General features: G+C 45.7%; 1 protein-coding gene across 1 annotated transcript in view; it reads right to left on the bottom strand.

Moving 5' to 3' along the window:
• The window catches only part of HYDIN (HYDIN axonemal central pair apparatus protein), a 337,764-nt gene that overhangs the window by 226,778 nt on the left and 85,146 nt on the right, over positions 1-25,840 (bottom strand). Inside the window, exons 11-14 of the mRNA XM_084812324.1 lie at positions 15,650-15,768; positions 8,630-8,853; positions 7,451-7,518; positions 2,201-2,436 (exon numbers count right to left, since the gene is read on the bottom strand). Coding sequence (XP_084668450.1) covers positions 2,201-2,436; positions 7,451-7,518; positions 8,630-8,853; positions 15,650-15,768 — 647 coding nt within the window. The remainder of the gene's footprint in view (positions 1-2,200; positions 2,437-7,450; positions 7,519-8,629; positions 8,854-15,649; positions 15,769-25,840) is intronic.

Raw genomic sequence — 25,840 nt, 5'->3', positions numbered from 1 at the left:
GGGACTGGAAACAAAGCCCTATGAAGAGAGACTGAAAGAACTGGGCATGTTTAGCCTTGAGAAGAGAAGACTGAGGGGAGATATGATAGCACTCTTCAAGTACTTGAAAGGTTGTCACAGAGAAGAAGGCCAGGATCTCTTCTTGATCATCCCAGAGTGCAGGACACGGAATAATGGGCTCAAGTTACAGGAAGCCAGATTCCGGCTGAACATCAGGAAAAACTTCCTGAGTGTCAGAGCAATACGGCAATGGAACCAATTACCTGGGGAGGTGGTGGGCTCTCCCACACTGGAGGCCTTTAAGACGAGGCTGGACAGCCATTTGTCAGGGATGCTCTGACTTGGATTCCTGCATTGAGCAGGGGGTTGGACTCGATGGCCTTGTAGGCCCCTTCCAACCCTACTATTCTATGATTCTATGATTCTATGATTCTATGATCAATCTCTCCACTGCATCCATATGTCCCTGCCACCCACTTTTCCCACTTTTTACCAGAGCAGAAAGCGGCTTCCCCAGCTTCCTCAGCTTCCTACTGAGTACTGGCGTGCTGGGTACTGGCACCCACTCGGGGGTGTGATCAGGCCCCCCTTCTACCCGCAAGGAGTAGGTTCTTTTTGTATACGTATACCACCAACACTGACCTTCTTCACAAGGTGGGGCCCTCTTTTTTTCTGCCCAGTGGCCTTTCTCCCTAAAGGCGGGGCCCTCTTTTTCCCATATACTTGCCTTTCTCCTGAAGGCTTCCAATGTGGGTTTCAACTCAGTTGCAGCTGCGATACAGGCAGGGCTCAAGTTCCTTCCTCCGCTTCACAAGGTTCTCTCGCTGCTCGCTGCCGTTTGGGCGATCCCGGTGCAGGCTTTCTCCCATTCACTCGACAAAAAGGTCGGTGGCGCCAAGAAAGGGAGGCAAGCGCCGAGCTCGTCTTCCCGGTGCGGCAATCAAGAGCAGGCAAATGCCACCTGTCTGGCTCAGAGCCTGCCACATCCGAGTCACGGCACCATTTATGTTACAGAACTCAGAGTCAGAGAGACCACGGAGTGAAGGAAAAAGAGATTCTTTATTTAACGCGTGGGCTTAAGGCTGGAATCATTTCCAAAGAGCCAGAAGCCCCGAAATACATCAGCACATTGTTTTTATAGACATTGTGACACATATGAAACGGCTCCTCCTCCCCCTCCCATGTGGGGTTGCAGTCCTCAACATTTCTTCTCCTAGCGCCATTGTTTATAATACAAGAACTGGGTTATAGGGTAGCCGTGATAAGGCGAGAACAGAAGAGAACAGCAGAGAACAAGATATACAATTGTATGACCTTTGACAAGACAAGGAATTCCTGTGTCTCATCAGCTTACAACAATATATTCAAGGGAGAAAGAACTCAGCAAGAACATGAAGCATGAGACTGCATGGGGCTACTTAGTCTGACCCCCGATATGGCTGCTACAGTGCTGCGCCACCCATCAATGGTGTTACAGGGGCAGGCACAGCTGGGGTGGCCCCTGCCCCCAGGGGCCATCTGGCCCACTGGGCGTGGTCCTGGGAGCAATGTGGCCCCTGGGCCAAAGGGGCTGCCCCTCCCTGTCTTATAACAAGGACTGGCTGGAGACAGCTGTTTAGATACTTTTGCTTCCTATAAGGTAGTCGAGGGATCCAAGCAACTGCAGCATTGGCCGCCCAGCCACTGGGGGTGATGCGGCCATAGTGATGGGACAGAGGAGTGTCACCCAAGTGGTCTTGAATGACTGACTGGGGAAATTACAGCCGGAGGGACAGTATGCAAGGAGCAGATCACAGGAGCTTAGAACAGCCATGAGCAGGGTTTGGGCAAAGGGTTATTGTAGCAGTAGTAGGAACAGAGAGAAAGAAACTCGTCTGGGAGATGCAGAAAAGGAAGGCGCTGGCAGCTGCTTGGATGCAGGAGGTCCAGAATTCTTTCACTTTTTGTTCTAGGTCATCAGCCAGCTTCTCTGAACGCTCCTGATTTGAATGCTGCGAACCACTTCACTCCTTACTGCTGCTTAAATTAACTGTCAAGTGGGTGATTTTACAATCCAACCAATACCTCATCATTTAGGGAGCCTATCCATTACAATCTAACTATGCTAGTTACCATCTAACTAACTTAAGTCCTATAATCAATCAATTGGTTGTATGCCAAGTATCCCCTGCAGCCCAGGATAAATAGGGTTTCACTGTACCTCAATGTCCATGAGTCCTTGGGAACGGATGGTGCCATGGCTGGGAATGAGGGTAAACTCCTTGGGCTTTGCATGTCCAGAGCTGGCCTTCCTCCACACTGGCCTCGAGACGTCAGAGGTTTGACTTGGACTCTTGACACTTGGCTCTCCAGTGCCATCTCCTGGCACACGGAGGCTGAATGTCATGGGCACCAAAGACGTATTGCTGAGGCAGCAGGACAGGGTGTTAGGAAAACCTGGAAGAGAGTGTTGACACCCAACAGGCATTGTGAGTGAGATGCAATGGAACAAAAGGCCACATCGGGGGTCAGTCAACTTTCTCATTAGGTAAGGGGGGTGCCTTTGGCATGCATGGCTAGTATAGAGGCCCATTTAATTGTTTATATAGCAACAATCACTCAGGGTGTCAAGTCAAACTATTCCTGCGGGCTGTAACAGAGGGAGAGGAGAAGGGAGCAGGGCCTTCCACCAGCCCTGCTGAATGTCTTAATTTTATCCCCTCTTCCATCCCCACTCCTTTTTCCTTGTGTGTTGTGTCTTATTTATATATTTATTTACGTAAAGTATTTCTAAGTTGTCTTTCAAGGCAGAAGCCCTCCCAAGATAATTTATAACATCAACATCATCATCATCATCATCATCATCATAGCAGCAATAATAGTAATAACAATTTTAAAAAGATACAATAAGGCAGCAAACATTCATAAAACAACAACCTCCAGCAATAAAACATTACTAAAACCTACAGCATAATTGCAGCTACCGAATTGAACAGTCCTCTAAAACAGTCAGGAGAAGAACAGAGTAAACCTTCCTAAAAGCCTGCAATGATGGGGCCTGACAGACCCCCTAATTGCAACTCATTCCAGAGATGTGGGGCCACTGTCAAAAAGGCCCTCTCTCATGTGGTCACCCACCTAACTGTTCTCACAGGTGGCAAATGAGGAGGGCCTCTCTTGCTGATCTTAAAGTGTAGGCAGGGTGATATGGGGGAAGTCGGTCCTTCCAAAAATTTGGCCCCAAACTGTTTAAGGCTTTAAAAGGTCAGAACCAGCACTTTAAATTGGGCTTGGAAACACACTGGTAGCCAGTGCAGCTGGCACAGTATAGGCGTTATATGATCTGATTGCCTTGCCCCCACTGACACTCGGGTGGCTGCATTCTGCAGCAGCTGAACTTTCTGAACCGTCCTCAAAGGCAGGCCCATGTACAGCGCATTAGAGTAGTCCAGACTGGATGTCATTAGTGTGTGGATAACTGAGGCAAGGTCCGTCCTCCCTGGACAGCTGGCGTACCAACCTAAGCTGGCAAAATGCACTCCTGGACACCGTGGCCACCTGGGCTTGGCTTCCCCAGTTAGCACAGAGTCCAGGAGGGCTCCCAGACTGCGCACGTGGTCTTTCAGGGGGAGGGCAACCCCATCCAAGGCCAGTTGCAAAGCTCCATCCAGAGTAGTTGGTTTCCCAACCCACAGCACCTCCATCTTGTCTGTATTATGTTTCAGCTTGATTACCCTCATCCACCCCCAAACAGCCTCCAGACACTGGTTCAAAGGTGGGATCTGAGCCCCAACACACTAAGGAACTCCTCTGAATGCATAGTTTACTGCACCAACAGAAAGATATTTCAAGAACACAAACTCTTTTTCTCTTTCCTCCCCCATTGATACCCAACTCATTTCTCTCCTACTTCCCCCCCATGAATAACCATCCATAGGCATGCACTCTCCCTGCCCCCGCACACACTCACACACCCACACCACATCACACACCCATCCATCCATCCATCCATCCCCCCATGTATCCATTATGCACACATGTGTACAGACACACACATACCCTTTCCTTCTCCTCTTCACTGCAAGCACATAAAAATCATACTCACTCTTTTCAAAATCCCTCGAAAATCCCTCCCACATAAAACCCTGTCTCTCTAACTCTCTTTCTCACACACATGCAGCCCCCATCCATTCAGACATACAAGCACACAACCCAGGTTGCTCCAGTTAAAAACAATCTTTAAAACCATAACAACCATTTAAAAAGACAAATTAAAAAGATGCACCTTGTCCCCTTCTTGAACAGAGGGGGCGGGGAAGAGTCACAGCTCCAAGGAGGAGTGCATTCCAGAGTGGGGGAGCAACACAGGAGAAACCCCTGCTTGACAAACAGGCCTCTGTAAGCCTTCGGAAGGGCCTCCCCTCCTCTGCTGACCTTAATAACCAAGCAGGTTCAGGCTGAGCCAGGCAGTCCCTCAGAGAGCCACGTCCCAAGCCGTTTAGAGCTTTCAAGGCCAAAACCAACACCTTGAATGGAGCCCGGAAAACAATTAGAAGCCAGAACAGGCCTTCAGGTGCTGGAGCCAGGTGGCCTTGTTGCTGTGCACCAGCTAGCCGCCTGGTTCCACACTGTGCCCTGGCTAAAGCTTCCGGACACCCTTCAAGGCCAGCTCACACGGAGCGCGCTTCGACCGTCTCCCATGCGCCAAACCTTCCCAAGAGCACAACCCCCATCCAGAACAGGCTGAAGCTGGTCCCCAAGTCAGGCTTCCTGCTGACCAACAGCACCTCTGCCTTTTCGGGATCTAGTCTCAGCTTGTTCACCACCTTCAGCCTTCCCCAGCTTCTCAGGCAGGAGCGGCGGGGTCCCTTTTCCTTTCCCCCCTTCTTTCCCTTAGGGGCTGGGCGCCCTGCTGAGGAGAGTGCTGGCCCACAGCCACCTGCCCTCTTCATGTCCTCAGAACGTCTCCAAGCCCCACGGGTGGCCCAGAGGCAGTCACTGGTAGGTAGGGATGGGTGAGAATTTCAGTTCAGTTCAGTTTTGATAAGACTTCACCCCAGTTTGCAAATTTCTCCATATTCAAGATGGAAAGCAACTGAAATTAAAAATTTTGAATGTGGGAGAAACCAAAATGGACAGGCTTCTTCATCCAGCCCAGAGCTTTGAGTGCTTAGCTTGCATTTGAGTCTCTGCATATCCAGCGATGTTATTGCTGAACTAGGGTTGTTGCCTCTTTATTCTGACAGCTACGTGGCAGGCAGGCACAACACAGCCCGCCCCATGCTCAAATTCGTTGTATCTATTGAATTTGAGCAGTGCAGATGGGTGAGAATGTCATCTTAGTTCAGTGTTGATAAGGATTTACCCAAATTCACAAATTTCTTCATATTCAGGATGGAAGGATTTTAAGATTTAAAAAATCTGAATTCAGGAGACAGCAAAATTGACAGATTTGTCCATCCCTATTCATGGAAAAGGAAGAGGGCAGCAGCTGGAGGACCTCGGCATGTTTTAACGTGATCCCAGTTGTTGGTAATAAAATGTTCGACTAAAATAAAGGAGGAGAGTTAGGGCAGCTCAGAGGGCACTGTGAAGGGAATACCTTGCAGAAAGCCTCGTTCCTGTGGCATTTTGGTAATACCTTGCAAAAAGCTCTCCCAATTAATCCATCCGTTCGGATGGAAGGAACAAAAGTACTCCTGGTGGAGCCCTCACAGCCATCCAAGATCCTTCCACTGGAGACTGACTGGCCAAGGTTGGGGTGCTCTGTCCTTTGCCATGTGGGACATCTTCACCTGGGCTGGATCTCCATGGCCAGCCTTAGGTGGAAATGCCAGGCTGTCATGGAAAGGTCTGGCTCTTAAATAAATGCCCAGGCGGCAATGCCAAATACATAACGTCATGTCTAAATGGTAATCTATCTAGATTAAAGGGAATGAAACTTTCAGTTCCTGAAGCATTGGTTCTGCACCTATTTCTTTTTTTCAGAAAGAGCTGTTGTTTTTCTTTTCAACTTATTCACCAAAAACAAAGAGGTGAGACCGTGAGAGGCAAAATGAAACAGTGTGGAATGATGGAAAATGCAAGTGGAGGAGTAATGAGTCTCATTAAACGGCATAAAAATGGAGCAGGGCGAGGTTGCTTGGCATTAAGCACTAACATGCCTGTAGTCACACCACTATTGATTTCACATTTAAGCTTCAGAACATCTTTAGTGAGCTGGGACAGAGGAGCCAAGATCGACCTCATGGAAATTTTCTTAATGAGACAGTGGTGCACTGGTGAAGATGAATTTGCAGCAGAAAAAGGGAGACAGGAATCTGAGTCAACAAGGAGAGCAGGTCCATCAGCAATAGGGACAGAATAGCAAGAGCTCTGCCAGATCACACCTATGGTCCATCTAGTCAAGCAACAGTGGTCAAGTCCACACACAGGATTACGAAAGCAAGAGCCCTTCTTTCTGATTTGCCCCCATCAGTTAGCATCAACAGATATACTGCCTCTCAACCTGGAGCTTTCATAGCTAATAGCTGCTGAAAGTCATCTTCTATGAATTGGTCTAATTTTTAAAAAATAAATGCCATCTAGTCAGTTACCATCAGCTTCAGTTGTGATAATTAATTCCATAAATAAATGTGTCTATCCTGAAAATAATACCAGTCAATACTAAAGAAAGTCTTGCTTCCTGGCCACACCCAATCTCCTTTTGTCCACACAGACCTCTCCCCTTTGCGTGCACTCTCTCTCTCTCTCTCTCCACTCCTAGCCTCTAGCCTTGCTATTTCTCTCTACCCAACCCCTTTCCTTGCTATTTCTCTCCTGTCCCCATCCATAGCTTTCCTCTTTCTCTCCCTTACTAGCCTCTAGCCTTGCCCTTTCTTTCCCACTCACCCCTTTATCTCACTGCTTCTCTCCACTCCTGCTCTCTGGTCTTGCTATTTCTCTCCCCTCACCATTTTACTTCACCGTTTCTTCCTTCTTAGCCTCTAACCTTGCTTTTTCTCTCCCCTCTACCCCTTTGCCTTGCTGTTTCTCCCCCACTCCCAGCCTCTGGTGTTGCTACTTCTCCCCCCCACCCCCCCACACACCTCTATTGACTAGCCAGACCCCACAGCAGCCATTATGGGACTAGTCAGATCCTCCATGGGAACCATTTTGTGGTGGTGCCGACAGCAGTTTCTCAAATTCCCAAATGTGCCCATGGGTCCAAAAAGATTGGGGACCCGTGCTCTAAGCCATCTGGGCATGTTCAGAGGAAGCCCCCCGCCCCCGCGAGTGTCTGTAGCAGATGAGCATCAGGGAATGCCCATCATGCCCTGCTTGAGGGCACTTGGAGGAGACACTTCTCTGGCTGTTGCTGGAAACAGAATGCTAGACTAAATGGACCTGGGTCTGATGCAACAAGGCATGTTTAATGTCCTTAACTTAAGTTCCGCCCACAACTACAATTCACAAATATGCATAGACTTACCAAAGGAAACATCCCGAAAACTGAGGGCTGGAACATTGAAATGAAATGTTGGTCCAATGACGCAGCCCCTGGGACGGAGAAAACAGAGGAAAGGGGAGCACTTTGGTTTGCAAGACAGCTTAAGAACTAATGCTGCCTTCTCAGTAGGGACAAGCACTGGAGGGAGTTAACCAGAACCAGGGCCCTGCGTCTCCCACCTTGTCTTTGCAAGACTCCAGTGTGGCTGCCAGAGGACCACGGAAGGAGTCATGTCTGGATTGCTACGGAATACGAAGTCTAACTTCAGGCTTGCTCAAATGTAAGGTTTTCCCTTCCCTGAGGAACACCCCTTCACCCACATTCTGCAGCCCATGAGAGCCACAGAGAGCCAAGACAACCACTTCCTCTAGCTCTGCTCCTTCACCTCTACAGACTTCTCTTCGTGTGGTGCTTCTTGGACACGCTGCACCAGAGGAAGTGGACAGTGTCCACAAAGGCATATGCCAGGGTAAATGTGTTCGTCTCTAAGATGCAGACTTAGGGAGGTGAGCATCCAAAGCAGGTCACAAAGAAGAGAAACAGGTTCTCAGCATGCAAAAATCAATTTAGCAACAGGAAGCCCAACGCATTTCGACCTGTCCCCTGTTCTGAGGCCTTCTTCAGGAAGCTGTAGCATTAATGGTAATAAAAATTACAAGTGGGACAACACATAAAATAAAACATTTTTTCAAGATAAATTAATAAAACATACTGCCACTAGGCCCTCTGCACATGTAATATTGTTTAAAACCATATAAAACATACCATATTGCTAAGAAAAAACAAAAAAAAATCTTACTAGAGAAAAACATCTGCAGAGTTTCTTGGAGGATTGTCTCCTGTATCATTCTACCGGTGACTGGAAAAGGTATTTCGCAAATTCTATCTTATACTCTAGCTACACCAGTGCAACCCAGTTATGAGACCTTGACTTAATTACACTAACATAGAAACACCTGACAGAGCCCAGGAAAGAAAAAGAAAAAAAGGGCCAAAGAGTAGCCAGCCTTTACGGTGCCACAAGAGCATGCTAGAGTGTGGGGAGTTCGAGACTCCGTCTGCAAGGGTCGTGCAGAAATGATCTCTGCAAAAGTGTTATCTTCTAACATAGCAGTGCTACTGATATGTAAGATGTGCATCACCACAGTTTATCCAGCTCACCTAACCACTAAGGTCACCGGCTGGGGAGATCCATTCACGCTGAATTTGAACTCTTCAAAGAAATGTCCCAGGACGGTGGAGCTGAATGTGATATGAATGGCCTGATGGCTGCCTGGCTCAACGATCCCTTCACTGGGCTGAAAGGTAAAGCAGGAGCCCAGGGCAGTGGATGGCCATATCAGGCTGAAGAGGGCATCGATAGCACCTTGGTTAGATAGGACGGCCTGCAGCAGAGAAGGGGCAAGGGTGGGAACAGGGAGGAACAAGAATCAGTTTGCAGTTATAGCTACATCTGCAAAAACGATCTCTGCAAAAATTGTATCTTTTAACACAGCAGTTTTAACAGCAAACTGTGCTGATCTGGAAGTCACAACTGATTTTTATTTTCCATTTACATCTGGTGGTTCTATTTGGAGCTGAAGAAAATACCTCCATCGAAACAGTAAGTATGGAATGTCTTGCCCTCCGTGAAACTGACAGGGCTTTGGCATCACACTGCATTTCTTCCAGTGGCTTTAAACTTGCAGGTGTTTTGAAAATATGGAGCATTTCTACACTATGCTAAAATCCCGCACACTTACCGGAGCTTCTGCTTCCAGATTCCATGCAGGAATAAGACTGGCTTCTTTTCACGTGGTTTCATCCGTTTTTCTTTCTTTCTGGGCAAGTTCTATATGTTTCATTATACAGCCACTAGATGGCACTGCAATATAGCCCAACTCTAGAATTTCATCAGAAAGTTATTGTGCTTTCAAGTCTCTTACTGCATTCTCCCTGTAGAATGAAGCTGCTATAATTGCCAGAAGGGATGGGAGGGGCTCTGGAGGCTGACGACATCATATAAAGGGCTGACAAAAAAATGTGAGTGACCAGTCACGAGTGCACAATAAAAGCCTCGTGTACAAATGCTTATAGTGTGATGCTCACCCCAAAAGAGTTGGCTTCCTTTGGAAGGAGGTCACTGGGGTTTTTGTAATATTTTAAATAATTTAAATATTGAGGCACAGCTTAAAACAATCTACCACAATGCCAAAATCCAGTGCTCCCACATCAGGTCACCAGAGAGGGACAGCCAACACCCCAGAATGCTGTTAGCTTAGAAAGGCCAAACTCGGCTCTCTCCTTCTCTCTCTTAGTCTGACATAGAGCATTTCTACATGAGGCTTTTATTGCATGCTCATGATTGGTCATTCACGGAAGTTTGTGGGTCCTTTACATGATGTCGTCAAACTCCAGGGTGTCTCCTGCACTTTCTTTTATCTTGCTTATAAAAGGATCAGAGATAACCCGATAAGGAACGTTAATCCGATACATCAGCTGTGTGTGTAATTGTGCAGTTCCACTATAACCACAACGCCATCTAGTGGCTGTAAAATGAAACATATAGAACTTGCCAAGAAAGGAATTCCTCGATTCAAAGCACACGTCCAACCGTGTAAAGAAGCCAATCTTAATCCTGCAAAGAATCTGGAAGCAGAATTCCCAGTAAAGATGCGGGATTTTAGCCTCATGTAGTGCAACTCTTAGTCTCACTCAAAAACTGTTGTCTGACTCAAACTGGAGTTCCTATTTTCATCATTCACACAGACAGCTAGATTGCATAATTCTTAGCTAGCAGGGGGCAGAGAAAGCATGCCCCCTTTTCAGGTATTTCCTAGTCATTCAGAAGACTTATGGATTATTGTCTAACAATTAACTCCCATAGAAAAACAACATTACTACATCCCAGGCTATTAATGCTCTTTTGTCAAATCCAAGACTCTAGCCACCTATTACCTCAAGGCAAGTCACAGTGATAACATAATAATTTGATTTCCTCTTTTACTGTGCATCCTCACTATGTTTTCTCCCTATCTTTTTTACCTCTCCCTTAAATACACTTAATTAATTAGAGTATTGGGCCGCACGGCTTTATTTCTTTGCACCTTCATGGGTTAGTTGTTGCCCCACATGCTGCCTAGACTGTCTGAGTTATACTTACCGAGTGCCAAGTGGGGCACCGAGGAAGGGAAGATGGGTGAAGTACTGGCAGTGGAGACCAAAGCATTAGTCATTTGTCTTCATCCTTAGATGCTGGAGAGTGGAGAGATTCTGCCCACTCTCCTTGGCTAATTAAGGGTGGGTGGTTGAAGCAAGTGAGAAAAGTGTGAGGGATGCATGGCTCAGGGAGCTACTCTCGGGAGCTGGCCCCGGCCACAACTATTATGCAACCATGGAATGTGTCAGGGTGGAAACTGAGCCCATAGAGCCCCAGAGCAGTTCTGATTCTGAGGAAGAGCAACAACCCGTGGGAGAGGAGCTCGCTCATCGCTCACAGACACAGCGGCAGGGAGAGACTCCTCCTGCCTGCATTCCTGAGAGAGAGAGTGACCCTGGCAGCGAGAGAGCAGGGGAGGATGCTGGATGCTCAGCGCATCCAGCCTCACTGGATGCTCAGCGCAGACTCGGGGAGCGGTGCCAGATGGAGGGCGCCGAGAGGAGGCGCTCTGCTCGCTTGGCGCTAAAACAACGGTCGCATCCCGAGGACCTCTCCGTAGCCCGTAAGTTCAGAATCTTCCTGCCCTTCTCCCTCAAACGGGGACTAACTGCCTTACCTGGAGCTTAGGCAACTCTGCTAACTACCCCAGTGCAGTTCCTTGCTTAGTTGCTGGTGATTAGCATCTAAAAGAGTCATTAAGTTGTAAAAGGAATAAAGCCTTGGAAAGAATCCTTTTTGTCTGTGTCTTGAGTTGGCTATTAGAGGGGACTGTAAGAGGCAGCTAGGGCGCTGCTGACAGAATGGCCTAATAAAGGCATTACGCTATTACAGATTTTGGGATGTTGCTTACGGCCAGCATGGCTTCTTGAGGAAACTGGAGAATTTTTTGCCTTTCAACAGTGGGACCCTACACAGGAGGAAGACTATTTTACACCACCTGAAGCTGGGATTTTATTCTCTGAGGAGGATTTGTCCCCTCCAACAACCAAGGTAAAGCTACTCCGTTTGGTTAACAAACCACGTACAAACCATGAGCTGTTTTAGGGTTGTGGGAAACAACCCTGAAATAGCTCATGGGCTGTTATTGAGTTATTTGAGGGCTGTTTCCCCCTCCAACAAGCCATGCCATCCGGGTTCGGACGACATGACAAGCTGCATCTGGGCGGGTAAATTAGGAAAACAGCACCTACACACAGTGCAGCTTACAAGCCACCATGGCTTGCTTAAACTGTGGTGATCGTACAACCCAAGTGTATGACCTCAATAACAAGTCAGGGTTTCCTTCTCTATTTCCCCCTACCCCCAGCTTGCTTTTTGTAACATCCTACCTGATGAAGAGATCTCAAAAGCTGCATTTTTTTGAACTTCAGGTTGACCTAATACAGTATTACACTAATTAGAATTTTGGAATTTGGCTTATGGCCAACAAAGCTACCTTTGCTTTCTGAGTGATAGACCTGTTCACAGAAATCTGACAGTAAAACTGATATAATAATCCCCTTCCTAGCTCCATGAGTGGATAATATACGCTGCACCAGGGAGAAGACAAGACACTGTTGAGCACCAACAAAGGGTAGCATTTTGTTATTCAAATTTGCCTCACGTAAGGAAAATTATATCTACTACTGTGGGCAAGAATCCCTTAGAAGAAATGGAGTAGCGCTCATAGTCAATAAAAGGGTAGGAAAAGCAGTACTGAGGTACAATCTCAAAAACGATGGATCTCAGTACGAATCCAAGGCAAACTATTCAACATCACAGTAATTCAAGTCTATGCCCCAACCACTGATGCTGAAGAAGCTGAGGTTGATCGGTTCTATGAAGACCTACAACACCTTCTAGAACTAACACCAAAAAAAAGATGTCCTCTTCGTCATAGGGGATTGGAATGCTAAAGTAGGAAGTCAAGAAATCATCAGGATAACAGGCAAGCATGGCCTTGGTGTACAAAATGAAGCAGGACAAAGGCTAACAGAGTTTTGCCAAGAGAACACGCTGATCATAGCAAACACTCTTTTCCAACAGCACAAGGGGGGACTCTACACATGGACATCACCAGACGGTCAATATCGAAATCAGATTGATTATGTCCTTTGCAGCCAAAGATGGAGAAGCTCTATACAGTCAGTAAAAACCACACCTGGAGCTGACTGCGGCTCAGATCATGAGCTGCCGCTTGCAAAATTTCGGCTTAAATTGAAGAACGTCGGGAAAACCACTAAACCATTCAGGTATGACCTAAATAATATTCCTTAAGAATATACAGTGGAGGTGAAGAATAGATTTAAGGGATTAGAACTGATAGACAAAAGTGCCTGAGGAACTATGGACGGAGGTCCGTAACATTGTTCAGGTGGCAGCAACTCAATCCATCCCAAAGAAAAAGAAATGCAAGAAAGCAAAATGGCTGTCTGGTGAGGCTTTACAAGTAGCTGAGGAAAGAAGGGAAGCGAAAAGCAAGGGAGAAAGGGGAAGATATATCCAACTGAATGCAGAGTTCCAGAGAATAGCAAGGAGAGACAAGAAGGCCTTCTTAAATGAACAATGCAAAGAAATCGAAACAAACAATAGAATGGGAAAGACTAGAGAACTCTTCAAGGAAATCGGAGATCTCAAGGGAACGTTTTTTGCAATGACAGGCATGATAAAGGACAAAGAAGGCAGGGACCTAACAGAAGCAGATGAGATTAAGAAGAGGTGGAAAGAAGACACAGAAGAACTATACAGGAAAGATCTTAATGTCCCTGATAGCCAAGATAGTGCGGTCACGGAACTTGAGCTGGACATCCTCCAGAGTGAAGTCAAGTGGGCCTTAGGTAGCATTAGTAACAACAAAGCTAGCGGAGATGACAGTATTCCAGCTGAGCTATTGAAAATCCTAAAAGATGATGCTGTTGAAGTGCTGCACTCAATATGCCAACAAATTTGGAACACTCCACAGTGGCCACAAGACTGGAAAAGGTCAGTTTACATTCCAATTCCAAAGAAGGACAACGCCAAAGAGTGTTCAAACTACCACACAATTGCGCTCATTTCACATGCCAGCAAGGTTATTTTCAAAATCCTACAAGCTAGGCTTCAGCAGCATGTGAACCGAGAAATACTGGAAGTACAAGCTGGGTTCCGAAGAGGCAGAGGAACTAGAGATCAAATCGCCAACATTCGCTGGATCATGGAGAAAGTAAGAGAATGCCAGAAAAATGTCTATTTCTGCTTCATTGACTACGCTAAAGCCTTTGATTGTGTGGATCACAACAAACTGTGGCAAATTCTGAAAGAGATGGGGGTACCAGACCACCTTACCAGTCTCCTGAGAAACCTATACAAGGGTCAAGAAGCAACAGTAAGAACCAGACATGGAACAACCGATTGGGTCAAAATTGGGAAAGCAGTATGACAAGGCTGCATATTGTCGCCCTGCTTATTTAACTTATATGTAGAGTACATAATGAGAAACACGGGGTTGGATGAATCACAGGTCGGAATTAAGATTGCCGGGAGAATTATCAACAACCTCAGATAGGCAGACGATACCACCCTAATGGCAGAAAGCAAAGAGGATCTCAAGAGCATCTTGTTGAGGGTGAAAGTGGAGAGTGCAAAAGCTGGTTTGAAACTCAACATTAAAAAAACAAAGATCATGGCATCTGGCCCCATCACGTCCTGGCATATGGAAGGGGAAGAAATGGAAGCAGTGACAGATTTTATTTTCTTGGGCTCCAAGATCACCGCAGACGGTGACTGTAGCCATGAAATTAAAAGACGCTTGCTCCTTGGGAGGAAAGCTATGGCACAGCTAGACAGCATAGTAAGAAGCAGAGACATCACCTTGCTGACAAAGGTCCGCATAATCAAAGCTATGATTTCCCCAGTAGTAATGTATGGCTGTGAGAGCTGGAGTATAAGGAAGGCTGAGCGCCGAAGAATCGATGCTTTCAAACTGTGGTGCTGGAGAAGACTCTTACGAGTCCCCTGGACTGCAAGGAGGTCAAATCAATCCATCCTAAAGGAAATCAACCCCGACTTCTCTAGGGATGGCGGAGAATTTCTCCACGAATCTTCGGGAGGCCGAATGCCAACGCATTCGGCCCCCCGAAATTGGTGGTGAAATTCTCCACTGGCCCCCTGCCCCCCCTGGGATGGGACTTACCTCGTGCGAATGTCCCTCTCGGCGGCAGGTCCCGGCGGCGTTTCGGCGGCGTTTCCGCGGGGGCGGCTGGTCTTCTGACCGGCTGCCGCCGCTGCCATTGCAAAATAAAAAAGTAAAAAAAAAAAAAAAACACCCGTGATAGGCTATGTAATGATTTACATAGCCTATCACGGCTAGATTTCCAAAGTCAGCCGTGATAGGCTACATAAATCGTCACGTAGCCTATCATGGGTGACTTTGAAAAAGAAAAGAAAAGTGCATACGCAAATGGCGGCGCCCATGGGGTGCCGCCATTTGCGTTCCTTAGTTTGGCACGTCTAGTCTATGTAAAGATTTACGTAGACTACGGCGAAAATAAGGGCAACGCAAATAGCGTTGCTCAGCTATGAAGGCACCTGGATGGACTTAGGTAGTCACTTTCTCCAAGATTAAACTACCACGCAGAATTGAGGATAAAATGGAGATTTGGTAGGTGGCTATTCATGAGTGGGCCTTTTCTGTGATGGCCCACAAATTGTGGCATGCCCTTCCCCAGAGAGGTCCTCCTTTGTTGACTTTTGGGGCCAGGCAAAGAACGTTTTATTCTCCCAGGGCTTTTAGAACTATTTTTAACTGTTGCTTGCTTTATTTTTAACATTTGTAATGCTGCATTTTAAAATAATCTTCTCTGTTTTTAGCTACTCATTTATTTATCTCTTTTAAATGCTGAATTTCAATGTGTTTTATTACTGGTTTTTGTAATTGGCTTTATTGTTTTTGCTTTTCTTGTGTACATTGCCCTGAGAGCTTCAGCTATAGGGTGACTCATAAATTGAATAAATAAATAAATAACCCCCATTAACTCTCTTAAGGAAGGCAGGACACAGTTGTGATTCATAATAACAGGACTTACCTCATAACTATGGGATGATCCAACAAAAATTTTCCCAACATCCAGTTGGTCAAAGTTAAAAGAGAGCTTGGGTGCCATGGCTTCTCCTTTGATGCGCAGAGGAAGCCTGGTCTCTCGGCCTGTGGAGATGAAGATCCACCGTTAGGATACCAGTTGCAAAGATGTCGCTTGCAAGGGCAACACGTGGAAAGTATATCTGGCCTGATAGACACAGGAGAAAGAACAGCCTGGGTCTTGCCTGATCTCCAGGACCGTTTTGCACACGTTACAGTAATCTGAGAAATTCTATCCATTTCGGAATGTGGATGAAAATGTAAGGTTGGAATATTCCAACCAATGCAGCAAACGCAGATAAATGATGCAGATAGGGCAAAAGTCCAGCAGTGAGCACCTTAGGTAGGCAAATGTAATTCATTTATTTATTATTAATAATACATACTGCTTAATATAACAGAATTCGTAAGTAGTTTACATGTAATAATATTAAAATCCTAGCTTAAAATACACGATAAAAATCACAGCTTAGAAGTGTTTATTAAAAACACTTTCAGCTGCAGTAACAACAGAAGCTGCATGGGCTCTCACGTGCCTTCCAAACATATTGCAGTGTGATCCTATCAGGTGTCAACGCCCTGGGCCCTGAGGCTAGATGCAGCCTGCTCCTGTGGTCTTTGTGATCCCTTTGCTGAGAAGACCTACTAAGGGTGGCCTCCTGTGAGAAAGGCGCATGGGGAGGTGCCCCTGGAGACTCGCTCTTCCGGAAACATCAAACCTTTATCTTTTTAGGTATCTTTTGACTGAGGGCAGGAGGAGGATTTCAGTGGAGAATGAGACTGTCTTGTATACATTTTATTAACTTGAGGAAACATAGACATGCAAATTCTAGATGCCATCGTAATGCATCCTCATTCAGTAATTTAATGCTGGCACCTCCTTTTGTGCCCCACTGGATGATGCTGAAATGCTCCTCTCCCAGTTTTTGAACATTGCCAGATTTAACATCTGATTCATGGCCCATGTAAACAGCAGGAGGGTACAGTTGGCAGGTGGTGGCCTCATCGCTTGGCAGGCTGTGCCCTTGGTAGGACTGCTGCTGCTATTCAGCCCTGTCATAACAGTGCTTCCTGATCCTGAGCAGCTAAGTGCTCACGGCTGCTCGGTGTAAAAGAACCACAGGACCCAGATGGGGCATTAAAAGCAATAACGAAGACCAGAGGGGAAGCTCAAAGGGAGTGCTCCAAGATGAAACCTCTGCACTGAAATTCGTTAGCAGATTTGAGACTATCAGCTCTAATAACACTTGGCAGTGGTCTTCTCACCACAAGAAATTACTACCTTATTTTTTATTATGTAAATTCATAACTAGGAGCAGTAGATGAGACATTCTGTGCTCACTGACTGTAGCTAATCCAGGGAACATTGACTTCACTCTCAGTTGGCTCAGTGATGCCATCATACAGTCAAACCTGATAGACAATGCAATGTTGTGACCTCAACATGATCTGTTATGAAGTATACTTTAATTTCCATGAATGTGCATATTGCATACATGTAAACTAAACACATGCCTGAGGGATCTTTTGGTGCTGAACTCTGGGCACTCAGGAAAACCCGATACCCCCCAAAGTTGACAGAGTCAGAGCCCACAACGTCTTTGAAAGCAATTCTTTGATTTATTAAAGAGGAATTTAAAATGAATTAAAAGCACACATCAGGGGAATTAGAACTATACATACATTTGGGGAATCACAGTCATATATTAACACTCAGAAGGTTAAAAATAAGCATTTAAAGTCAATAGTGAAGCACACTAGGATACATAGAAAAGTGTGTGTGTGTGTGTGTGTGTGTGTGTGGAAACTGAGCCGATAGAACCCCAGAGCAGTTCTGATTCTGAGGAGGATCAGCAATCGGTGGGATTGCTCGGCTCATCCCTCACAGGCACAGCAGCTGGAAAAGATTCCTCCTGCCGGCATTCCTGAGATAGATAGTGACCCTGGCAGTGAGAAATTGCGGGAGGGGGGCTTGCTAGACGCTCGACACAGATGCAGGGAGCAACGAGTGATGGAGGGCACGGAAAGGAGGCATAGCGCCCGTTTGGTGCGCAAGCAACGGCCACCTCCCATGGACCCAAGGGAAAGAGGGAGGATCTCTCCCTAGCCCATAAGTTCAGGGTCTTCAAGTGACTCTCCTTCAAACGGGGATCAACTGCCTACTCGGAGCATAGGCTACTCTGCTGTTCCTTGCTTAGGCGCTGGTGATTAGCATCTGAAAGAGTCATTAAGTTGTAAAAGGATTAAAGCCTTGAAAAGAATCCTTTTGTCTGTGTCTTGAGTTGGCTATTGGAGTTTACTGAAAGAGGCTGCTAGGGCACTCCTGACAGTGTGTGTGTGTAGCTGGTCATAGAGAAAGGGGGAGAAAATGGTGGGGCAGGGTGGGGAGAAGGAACTTTCAGCTTGGGATGATTTGAATGGGGGAGAAACCAACTCTTTTGGGGAGTTGTGAGAGAGTTTGGAGGAGGGGTTAGAGCAAAGGCAGGGTTTTGGGGAGAAAGTGGATGGAGAAAGAGCTAAAGTCTAGGAGTTCTGGAGTTTGGTATTGGGTGGAATATTAGGAAAAGGGAGGAAAAGAGAGAAGGGGAATAGAAGAGGATGCAAAGATTTACCTTTCCTTATCTGCTGGCTTGTGAAATGATGGGAAGCTCTGTTGAGTTCCTTCTCTGGGGAAGAAGGGGAGAAAGGGGGGAGGAAGGGGGGGTTGCTCTTCTGAGCAGAAAGGATGGAAGGAGTCCTCTTTCCTTCTCTCCCTCTCTGCGTGTTTTATGAATGTGGGTTGCTGTTTTTATCCTTCTCCTTTCAGGATTTAGTAATTAGAATAAAACAAAACAAGGATTTCTTCTAAGATTGTTCATGAATGATGGAAAATGGATTTTTAGGTGTCAGATATTAAGGGAAGAAAGAAGACAACATGATTCTCTTTCTTTCCTGATGTAAGGAAAATATGGGAGTTGAGGGATGCATATTTCTGGCTTTTACTGATCAGGGTGAGCAAGATAGCCAGGGGGAGTTTGGTGATGGTTTTAAACAAAGGTGACAAAAGAGTTGTATAGGCATGCTTTACTTACACAATACTAGGTTTTCAGGGTCTTGCAACTTTAAAAGACACTGAATTCTTTATTTTTCTTTCTATTTGGCTTAAACGAGAAGGTTAGAAATCAGCATAAAATATTTTCATGGTGGGGGATTCTGTGATTGTTGTCCTGAGGCAAGATCTGAAATTTGCAAGTGTTAACACAGAAAGTTTATGCAAGAAGTCTGCAGCTCCTCTTGGGTTGTGCAAGGCCTCAATATTCTATGGGACCTGCTTTTCTGCCCTTCTCCAAGACCAAAAAACCCTAGTTCCTGTCCAGGTACAGGCCACATCTTCCCAGATCAGCAGAATTTGGGGGTACTTTGTTGTTGTTGTTCAGTCGTTCAGTCGTGTCCGACTCTTCGTGACCCCATGGACCATAGCATGCCAGGCCTTCCTGTCCTGCGCTCTCTCCCGGAGCGTGCTCAAGTTCATATTCATTGCAGGCCTTCTTAAATGAACAATGCAAAGAAATCGAGGAAAACAACAGAATGGGAAAGACTAGAGATCTCTTCAAGAAAATTGGAGATCTCAAGGGAACGTTTTGTGCAAAGACGGGCATGATAAAGGACAAAGAAGGCAGGGACCTAACAGAAGCAGATGAGATTAAGAAGAGGTGGCAAGAAGACACAGAAGAACTATACAGGAAAGATCTGAATGTCCCTGATAGCCATGATAGTGCGGTCACTGAACTTGAGCCGGACATCCTCGAGAGTGAAGTCAAGTGGGCCTTAGGAAGCATTAGTAACAACAAAGCTAGCGGAGATGACAGTATTCCAGCCGAGCTATTTAAAATCCTAAAAGATGATGCTGTTAAAGTGCTGCATTCAATATGCCAACAAATCTGGAACACTCAACAGTGGCCACAAGACTGGAAAAGGTCAGTTTACATTCCAATTCCAAAGAAGGGCAACGCCAAAGAGTGTTCAAACTACCGCACAATTGCACTCATTTCACATGCCAGCAAGGTGATGCTCAAAATCCTACAAGCTAGGCTTCAGCAGCATGTGAACCGAGAACTACCGGAAGTACAAGCTGGGTTTAGAAGAGGCAGAGGAACTAGAGATCAAATCGCCAACATTCGCTGCATCATGGAGAAAGCAAGAGAATTCCAGAAAAACGTCTATTTCTGCTTCATTGACTACGCTAAAGCCTTTGATTGTGTGGATCACAACAAACTGTGGCAAATTCTTAAAGTGATGGGAGTACCAGACCACCTTACCTGTCTCCTGAGAAACCTGTACGAGGGTCAAGAAGCAACAGTCAGAACCAGACATGGAACAACCGATTGGTTCAAAATTGGGAAAGGAGTACGACAAGGCTGCATATTGACACCCTGCTTATTTAACTTATATGCAGAGTACATCATGAGAAATGCCGGGTTGGATGAATCAGAGGTCGGAATTAAGATCGCTGGGAGAATTATCAACAACTTCCGATATGCAGACGATACCACCCTAATGGCAGAAAGCGAAGAAGATCTCAAGAGCCTCTTGTTGAGGGTGAAAGAGGAGAGTGCTAGTTCATTATATGATCCTCAATTGGCTGGAATGACTATTCGCAGGAAGATGATGATCCAATAAAATTTTAAAATGGCATTGAATCAGTGGCAAACCAGGAAAACAGTGGCAACCCTGTGAATAGTGTTTCGAGGAAGATGCCCCCCCCCCCCCGCAAGTACTACTTTAGCCCTGAAAAATGGAACGAAGATTCACTGCAGTCTTATATAAAAGCAAAGGTAGCCATTCCAACCATAAGAAAATCCATGTTGCTGTAATACCTTGATTAGGCCAACCAAAAGATCACCCATTTTTTGTGTGGAAGCTTTCAAGTTCCCCAGGTCTATTCTTCAAGCAAGGTATTACAAAAGCCAGGGGTGGGGATAGGGAGCAGGGGCGGGGAGAGGAGTGATTAGATAGTGAAGTCACATTGTCTGCAAATTCAGACTAATCCCAAGGTGTTGGGTGGGAGGAGGAGTCTATATGTCAGGAGGTCATGTGATAGTTACAGAAAGCTCATGCTCCCCCCCCCCCCCCGGTTACACAGGGGGCGGGATGTTGCATCCTCCATTTCAGGGAATATAAAATATAAAACACCTATTCTCAGAAGTGTTTTCCATCCTGGTCAAGGCACATGAGCTCCTTTTGCTGGTAGATCACAGAGAGAAATTTTGCAGTCTTTATATCAACAAAGCAGGAGATAGTTTTAGATGTTGATCTAGGTAATAAGAGTCAATTGGAGCATTACCTAGTAGCTGGAGGAGATGAACCCTCAAAAGAATAAAGTCCCATTTCTGGTGGTATTAAATCCTCCTCCTCCACTGTCGAGTCCTGCTACAGAATGGCTAAATAAGGTATTCTCCAAGTCTCAAAAACAACAACAACCCTAAAGTCCTTTGTTTCATTAACTTTTGGGCTTACTCTGTAGAGTTGGCTTCTGCTTGCTTTTCTGCTCATACATATTGTCCTACCAATTTCGAAGGTCAAGGCTGAGCCGTTGAAACAAATAAAAGCAAAAGAAGACACAAGCTGTATGGATGGCATTTCATTTACATGTTCCAAGAAAGAAGTGATTCCAAAAGCACACTTGTATCTTTGGGCCTTTAGTGCATATGTAATGAGGTCAGTGCACAGTGAGGTCCTGATTAGTGGAAATTCTGGTTCTGCATAATAAGGTGTGTTGATAAGAGAGTTACAGGGCTAAAAGTCTGATTTGTACACCTAGCCCATGGAAGTCAGCGCAGTTTCAGTGTGTCAACAAACTGACACTTCAGCTGTTTGTGTATGCATGACAGTATTATATTTGTTTCAGCCCAACTTATCTGGAGGGAGAGCTTCTGCTAAAACAGAAAACCTCTTACAAGAAGAACTGAATCCTTCTCTATTGGGAGTGGAATAAAATCTGGTGGGCTCTCCAGGGAAGTATCACCCCTTCTGGGTTTTAGATGAGAGCAAGACAATATACTTCATAGAAACCAAAACTCCCACTGTGTAAGTGGATGCTTTAATTTGTAGTCTGTATGGCACATCCATTTGTTGAACACTGTGAAGCTTAAGCCCAAAAGACAGATACACCATTAATTTTTTTCCCTCTTTTTAAACTTAAAACAGCATGGGGTTTGCTTGGCAACAACCACACATACTAATTATTACTACAGATTTGTACTAACACATTGCATTTGTGCCTGGCAGCTGAAATAGCTGGCCCTGATCTGCTTAGGCAGTGGAGTTCTTTCAAAACTTTCCTCCTAAGAATCCCACATCATGTAACTGTCACAGCTCTGTGTTGTCAGGCCTGCAAGTTGTCAGCTGGAAGGGACACAGGTGAATATGCAATCCAGTCAAGTCAAAGTCAAGGTCCAGTGCAGAGATTATTCAATTTCATTTATTGTATTTCTATACCGCCCCATCGCCAAAGCTGTCTGGGCAGTTCACAAAAATTAAGATCAAGCTCAGGCAGGTGGTCAAGTTCCACAAGGCAGCAGTCCAGAGCGAGGCAGAACAAGGTATAGGAATGGAATCTCTACTCCATCACATAAGAGGACAGCCAGATCACTTGGTTATTCTCACTGACGAGCAGCAGTGCCCACCTCTGGCCATTATCTGGGTGGATGGAGGGGAGCTGCCCCAGGGCCCTGGTAATCCCTTTTTTTTAAGGGGCCACTTTTAAAAACGCCACCCAAACGTTTTGGCCCAAATGGTGGAAGGACAGCCTTTCCACCAAATTAATGCCATTGTTGACCTCCTTGACCCAAAAAACCTATAGCCTAAAGCCAAAATCACGTTTGTACATTGATTTGTGAAGAAAATGAGAGAACTTTTCAGCGTCAACTTGGAAAATGGTGGAAGGAGTACTCAAGACCCCATAGCAGCACAGAAAATCTCTGGACCACAAAATTTTTACGGGGGTGTAGTGTGGGGACTGGATTATGAGCCCTGCTGCCAGATTCTCTGGTTCAATAAGGAGACCACTGTGAGGCAGAAATAAAAAACAATCCATATAACAGCCAGATTCATCCTCTAACTCCTGCTGATCTCTCTACTCTGATTTCTCTATATTCTCCTCTCTGGTCTTGAGTTCTTCAGGTTCTTTATCACTTGTTAAATCCTATTTGTCTTCCCCTATTTTGTGTCTTCGGGTTTTTTCTCTTTTTGCTCTTTATCTATGGAACACCTTACTAGCCAATATTGATTCATTCAACTGATTATCTTATAGAATCATAGAATGGTAGGGTTGGAAGGGGCCTACAAGGCCATCGAGTCCAACCCCCTGCTCAATGCAGGAATCCAAGGCAGAGCATCCCTGACAGATGGCTGTCCAGCCTCGTCTTGAAGGCCTCCAGTGTGGGAGAGCCCACCGCCTCCCTGGCTCATTGGTTCCATTGTCGTATTGCTCTAACAGTCAGGAGGTTTTTCCTGATGTTCAGCCGGAATCTGGCTTCCTGTAACTTGAGCCCATTATTCCGTGTCCTGCACTCCGGGATGATGGAGAAGAGATCCTGGCCTTCCTCTCTGGGACAGCCTTTCAAGTACTTGAAGAGTGCTATCGTATCTCCCCTCAGTCTTCTCTTCTCAAGGCTAAACATGTCCAGTTCTTTCAGTCTCTCCTCATAGGGCTTAGTTTCCAGTCCCCTGATCATCTTTGTTGCCCTCCTCTGAACCCTCTCCAGTTCGTCTGCATCCTTCTTCAAGTGTGGTGCCCCAAACTGGACACAGTACTCCAGATGAGGCCTAACCAGTGCTGAGTAGAGGGGAACTAGTACTTCCCAGGGTTTGGAAGCTATGCTTCTATTAATGCAGCCCAAAAGAGCATTGGCCTTTTTTGCAGCCACATCACATTGTTGGCTCATATTCAGCTTGTGATCGACAACAATTCCAAGATCCTTCTCGCTTGTAGTGTTGTGGAACCTCGTATCCCCCATCTTGTAACTGTGCATTTGGTTTCTTTTTCCTCGGTGCAGAACTTGGCATTTATCCCTATTAAATGTCATTCTGTTGTTTTCTGCCCAGCACTCCAGTCTATCAAGATCACTTTGAATTTTGTTTCTGTCCTCCAAAGTATTAGCTATCCCGCCCAATTTTGTATCATCTGCAAATGTGATCAGCATTCCCTGCACCTCCTCCCCCAAGTCATTAATACAAATGTTGAAGAGCACTGGGCCCAGGATCTTCTTCTTTTAATAATAAAAAAACACTGTAAGGGTTTATTAAAGCTAGCCTATGTCTAATTATGCTTGGCCTTCTTCCTCCCATTTCTACTTCTTTATTGTCTAAATTAGACTGTGGGCCCCTGATGCATTTTGCACAGTGCTTAGCTTTTTCAGGCACTTCATAGATGATAATTATTATTACTCTTATTAAGATGGAGAGCAGTGATGTTCAGTGTTTCTTCTCTCCTTAACCAGGGCCTCCTTCAGCTCTTCTTTTATTAGGATTCCACCCTTCCAGTTGTTTTTACTGCCACAGCTAAGCAGATCTGGGTCTAGTTCAACTGTCCCCAACCTGATCCCTTCCAGATGTGTTGGACTACAGCTGCCATAATTCCTGTGGCCTTTTGGGAGTTGCAGTCCAACACAACTAGAGGGCACCAGATTGAGGAAGGTTGGTCCAGTTAGTACCTGGATAGGAACCTAACCTGTCCTGGAGCCTCATGTATGCCCTCTTGAGTTCAATAATGGGTGAAAGATGGGGAAATAAATAAATAGAGCTTCCCAGACTGGGGATCAGCAGCCACATTCTTTCCTGAACAGCTCGCACACTGTCAATGTAGTGTAATTCTTGCTCCATCACAGAATTCCAGTAGACTAATGTTTGGAACACTATGATGAGAAAACCAGCTTGAAGGAAGCAATCTGGACTCTGGAGAAGAAAAATGCTTTGTGGAGAAAGGGTTATGCAACCTCAACCTCTCCTCCATTCAAAATTTCTCCCTCCCAAAGCTGCTTTTCGTTCAAAAAAACAAAACAAAAACAAAGCCAAGTTATCCATGTTTTATTACATGTATTTGTCTGCATAGATAGCCGTACATTTCACTAGCATTGCATCCATCCATAGTGAACCCTACTGAAGAATTTGCAGAATAATGTCTGCCCATTCTTGTGTCTCCAAAGCTTCCCAAGAAGCATAAAGGTATCCATCATGTAATACATCTTTATCTCATAGATGGCATCACAGAGTTGGAAGAGACCTTGGAGGTCATATAGTTCAGCCCCCTACCCAATGCAGGATGCAACTACAACATCTGCAGCAGATGGCTGTCCACCTTCTGCTTAAATATCCCCAGCAAAGGAGAGCCCAAGGCAGTCCCAAGGCAGTCTGTTTCAATGTCAAATACGATCTGAACCAATGGGTTCAAATTACAAGAAAAAAGCTTTTCAACTAAATGGTTAGAGATTTTAAAACAGAGCCTGGATGACCACCTACCAAGGAAGTGGAAGTGGCTCTCCTGCATTGGCACAGGGTTAGACTAGATGACCTTTGAGGATGCTTCCAGCTCTATGATTCTTACCACTGCGACGTTTTTCCTGATGTTTAGTCTGCTGCTGAAACATTGGGGACAGTGAACAGCTGTCTTTTTCCCCTGGTTTGCAACTTCATTTGTCAAAAAAGTCTGTAACTGTGGAACCTTTCCTCTCATTCATGATGGACCTGTGTGGTTTGTGTTCCTATTGCCATCTCGGTGTCTCCACTAGATACGCAGCAGGCAAAGAACCCTCATGTCACATGCATCAGTCCAGGGCCTGATGTACAGAATGGGTGAGACCTGGCCTGGCAGCCGCACATGTGAAAAGGACCTGGGTGTCTTAGTGCATCACAAGCTGAGTATGAGCCACCTGTGTGATGCAGCAGCTAGGAAAGCTAATGCAGTCTTCAGGTAGACTAACAGAAGCACATTGTCCAGATCATGGGAAGTAAAAGTTCCACTCTATTCTGTGTTAGTCAGGCCGCATTTGGAGTACTGTGTGCCCCATTTTAAGAAGGACTGACAAGCTGAAGCACATCCAGAAAAGAGTGACCAGGATGGTGAGGAGTCTGGAAACCAAGACCTATGAGGAATGGTTGA

The sequence above is a fragment of the Heloderma suspectum genome, chromosome 8 (genome assembly GCF_057233095.1).
Source record: "Heloderma suspectum isolate Gila_16-S chromosome 8, 16-S_ref, whole genome shotgun sequence".
Taxonomy (NCBI): Eukaryota; Metazoa; Chordata; class Lepidosauria; order Squamata; family Helodermatidae; genus Heloderma; species Heloderma suspectum.
This window is presented reverse-complemented; position numbering and strand designations above follow the sequence as displayed.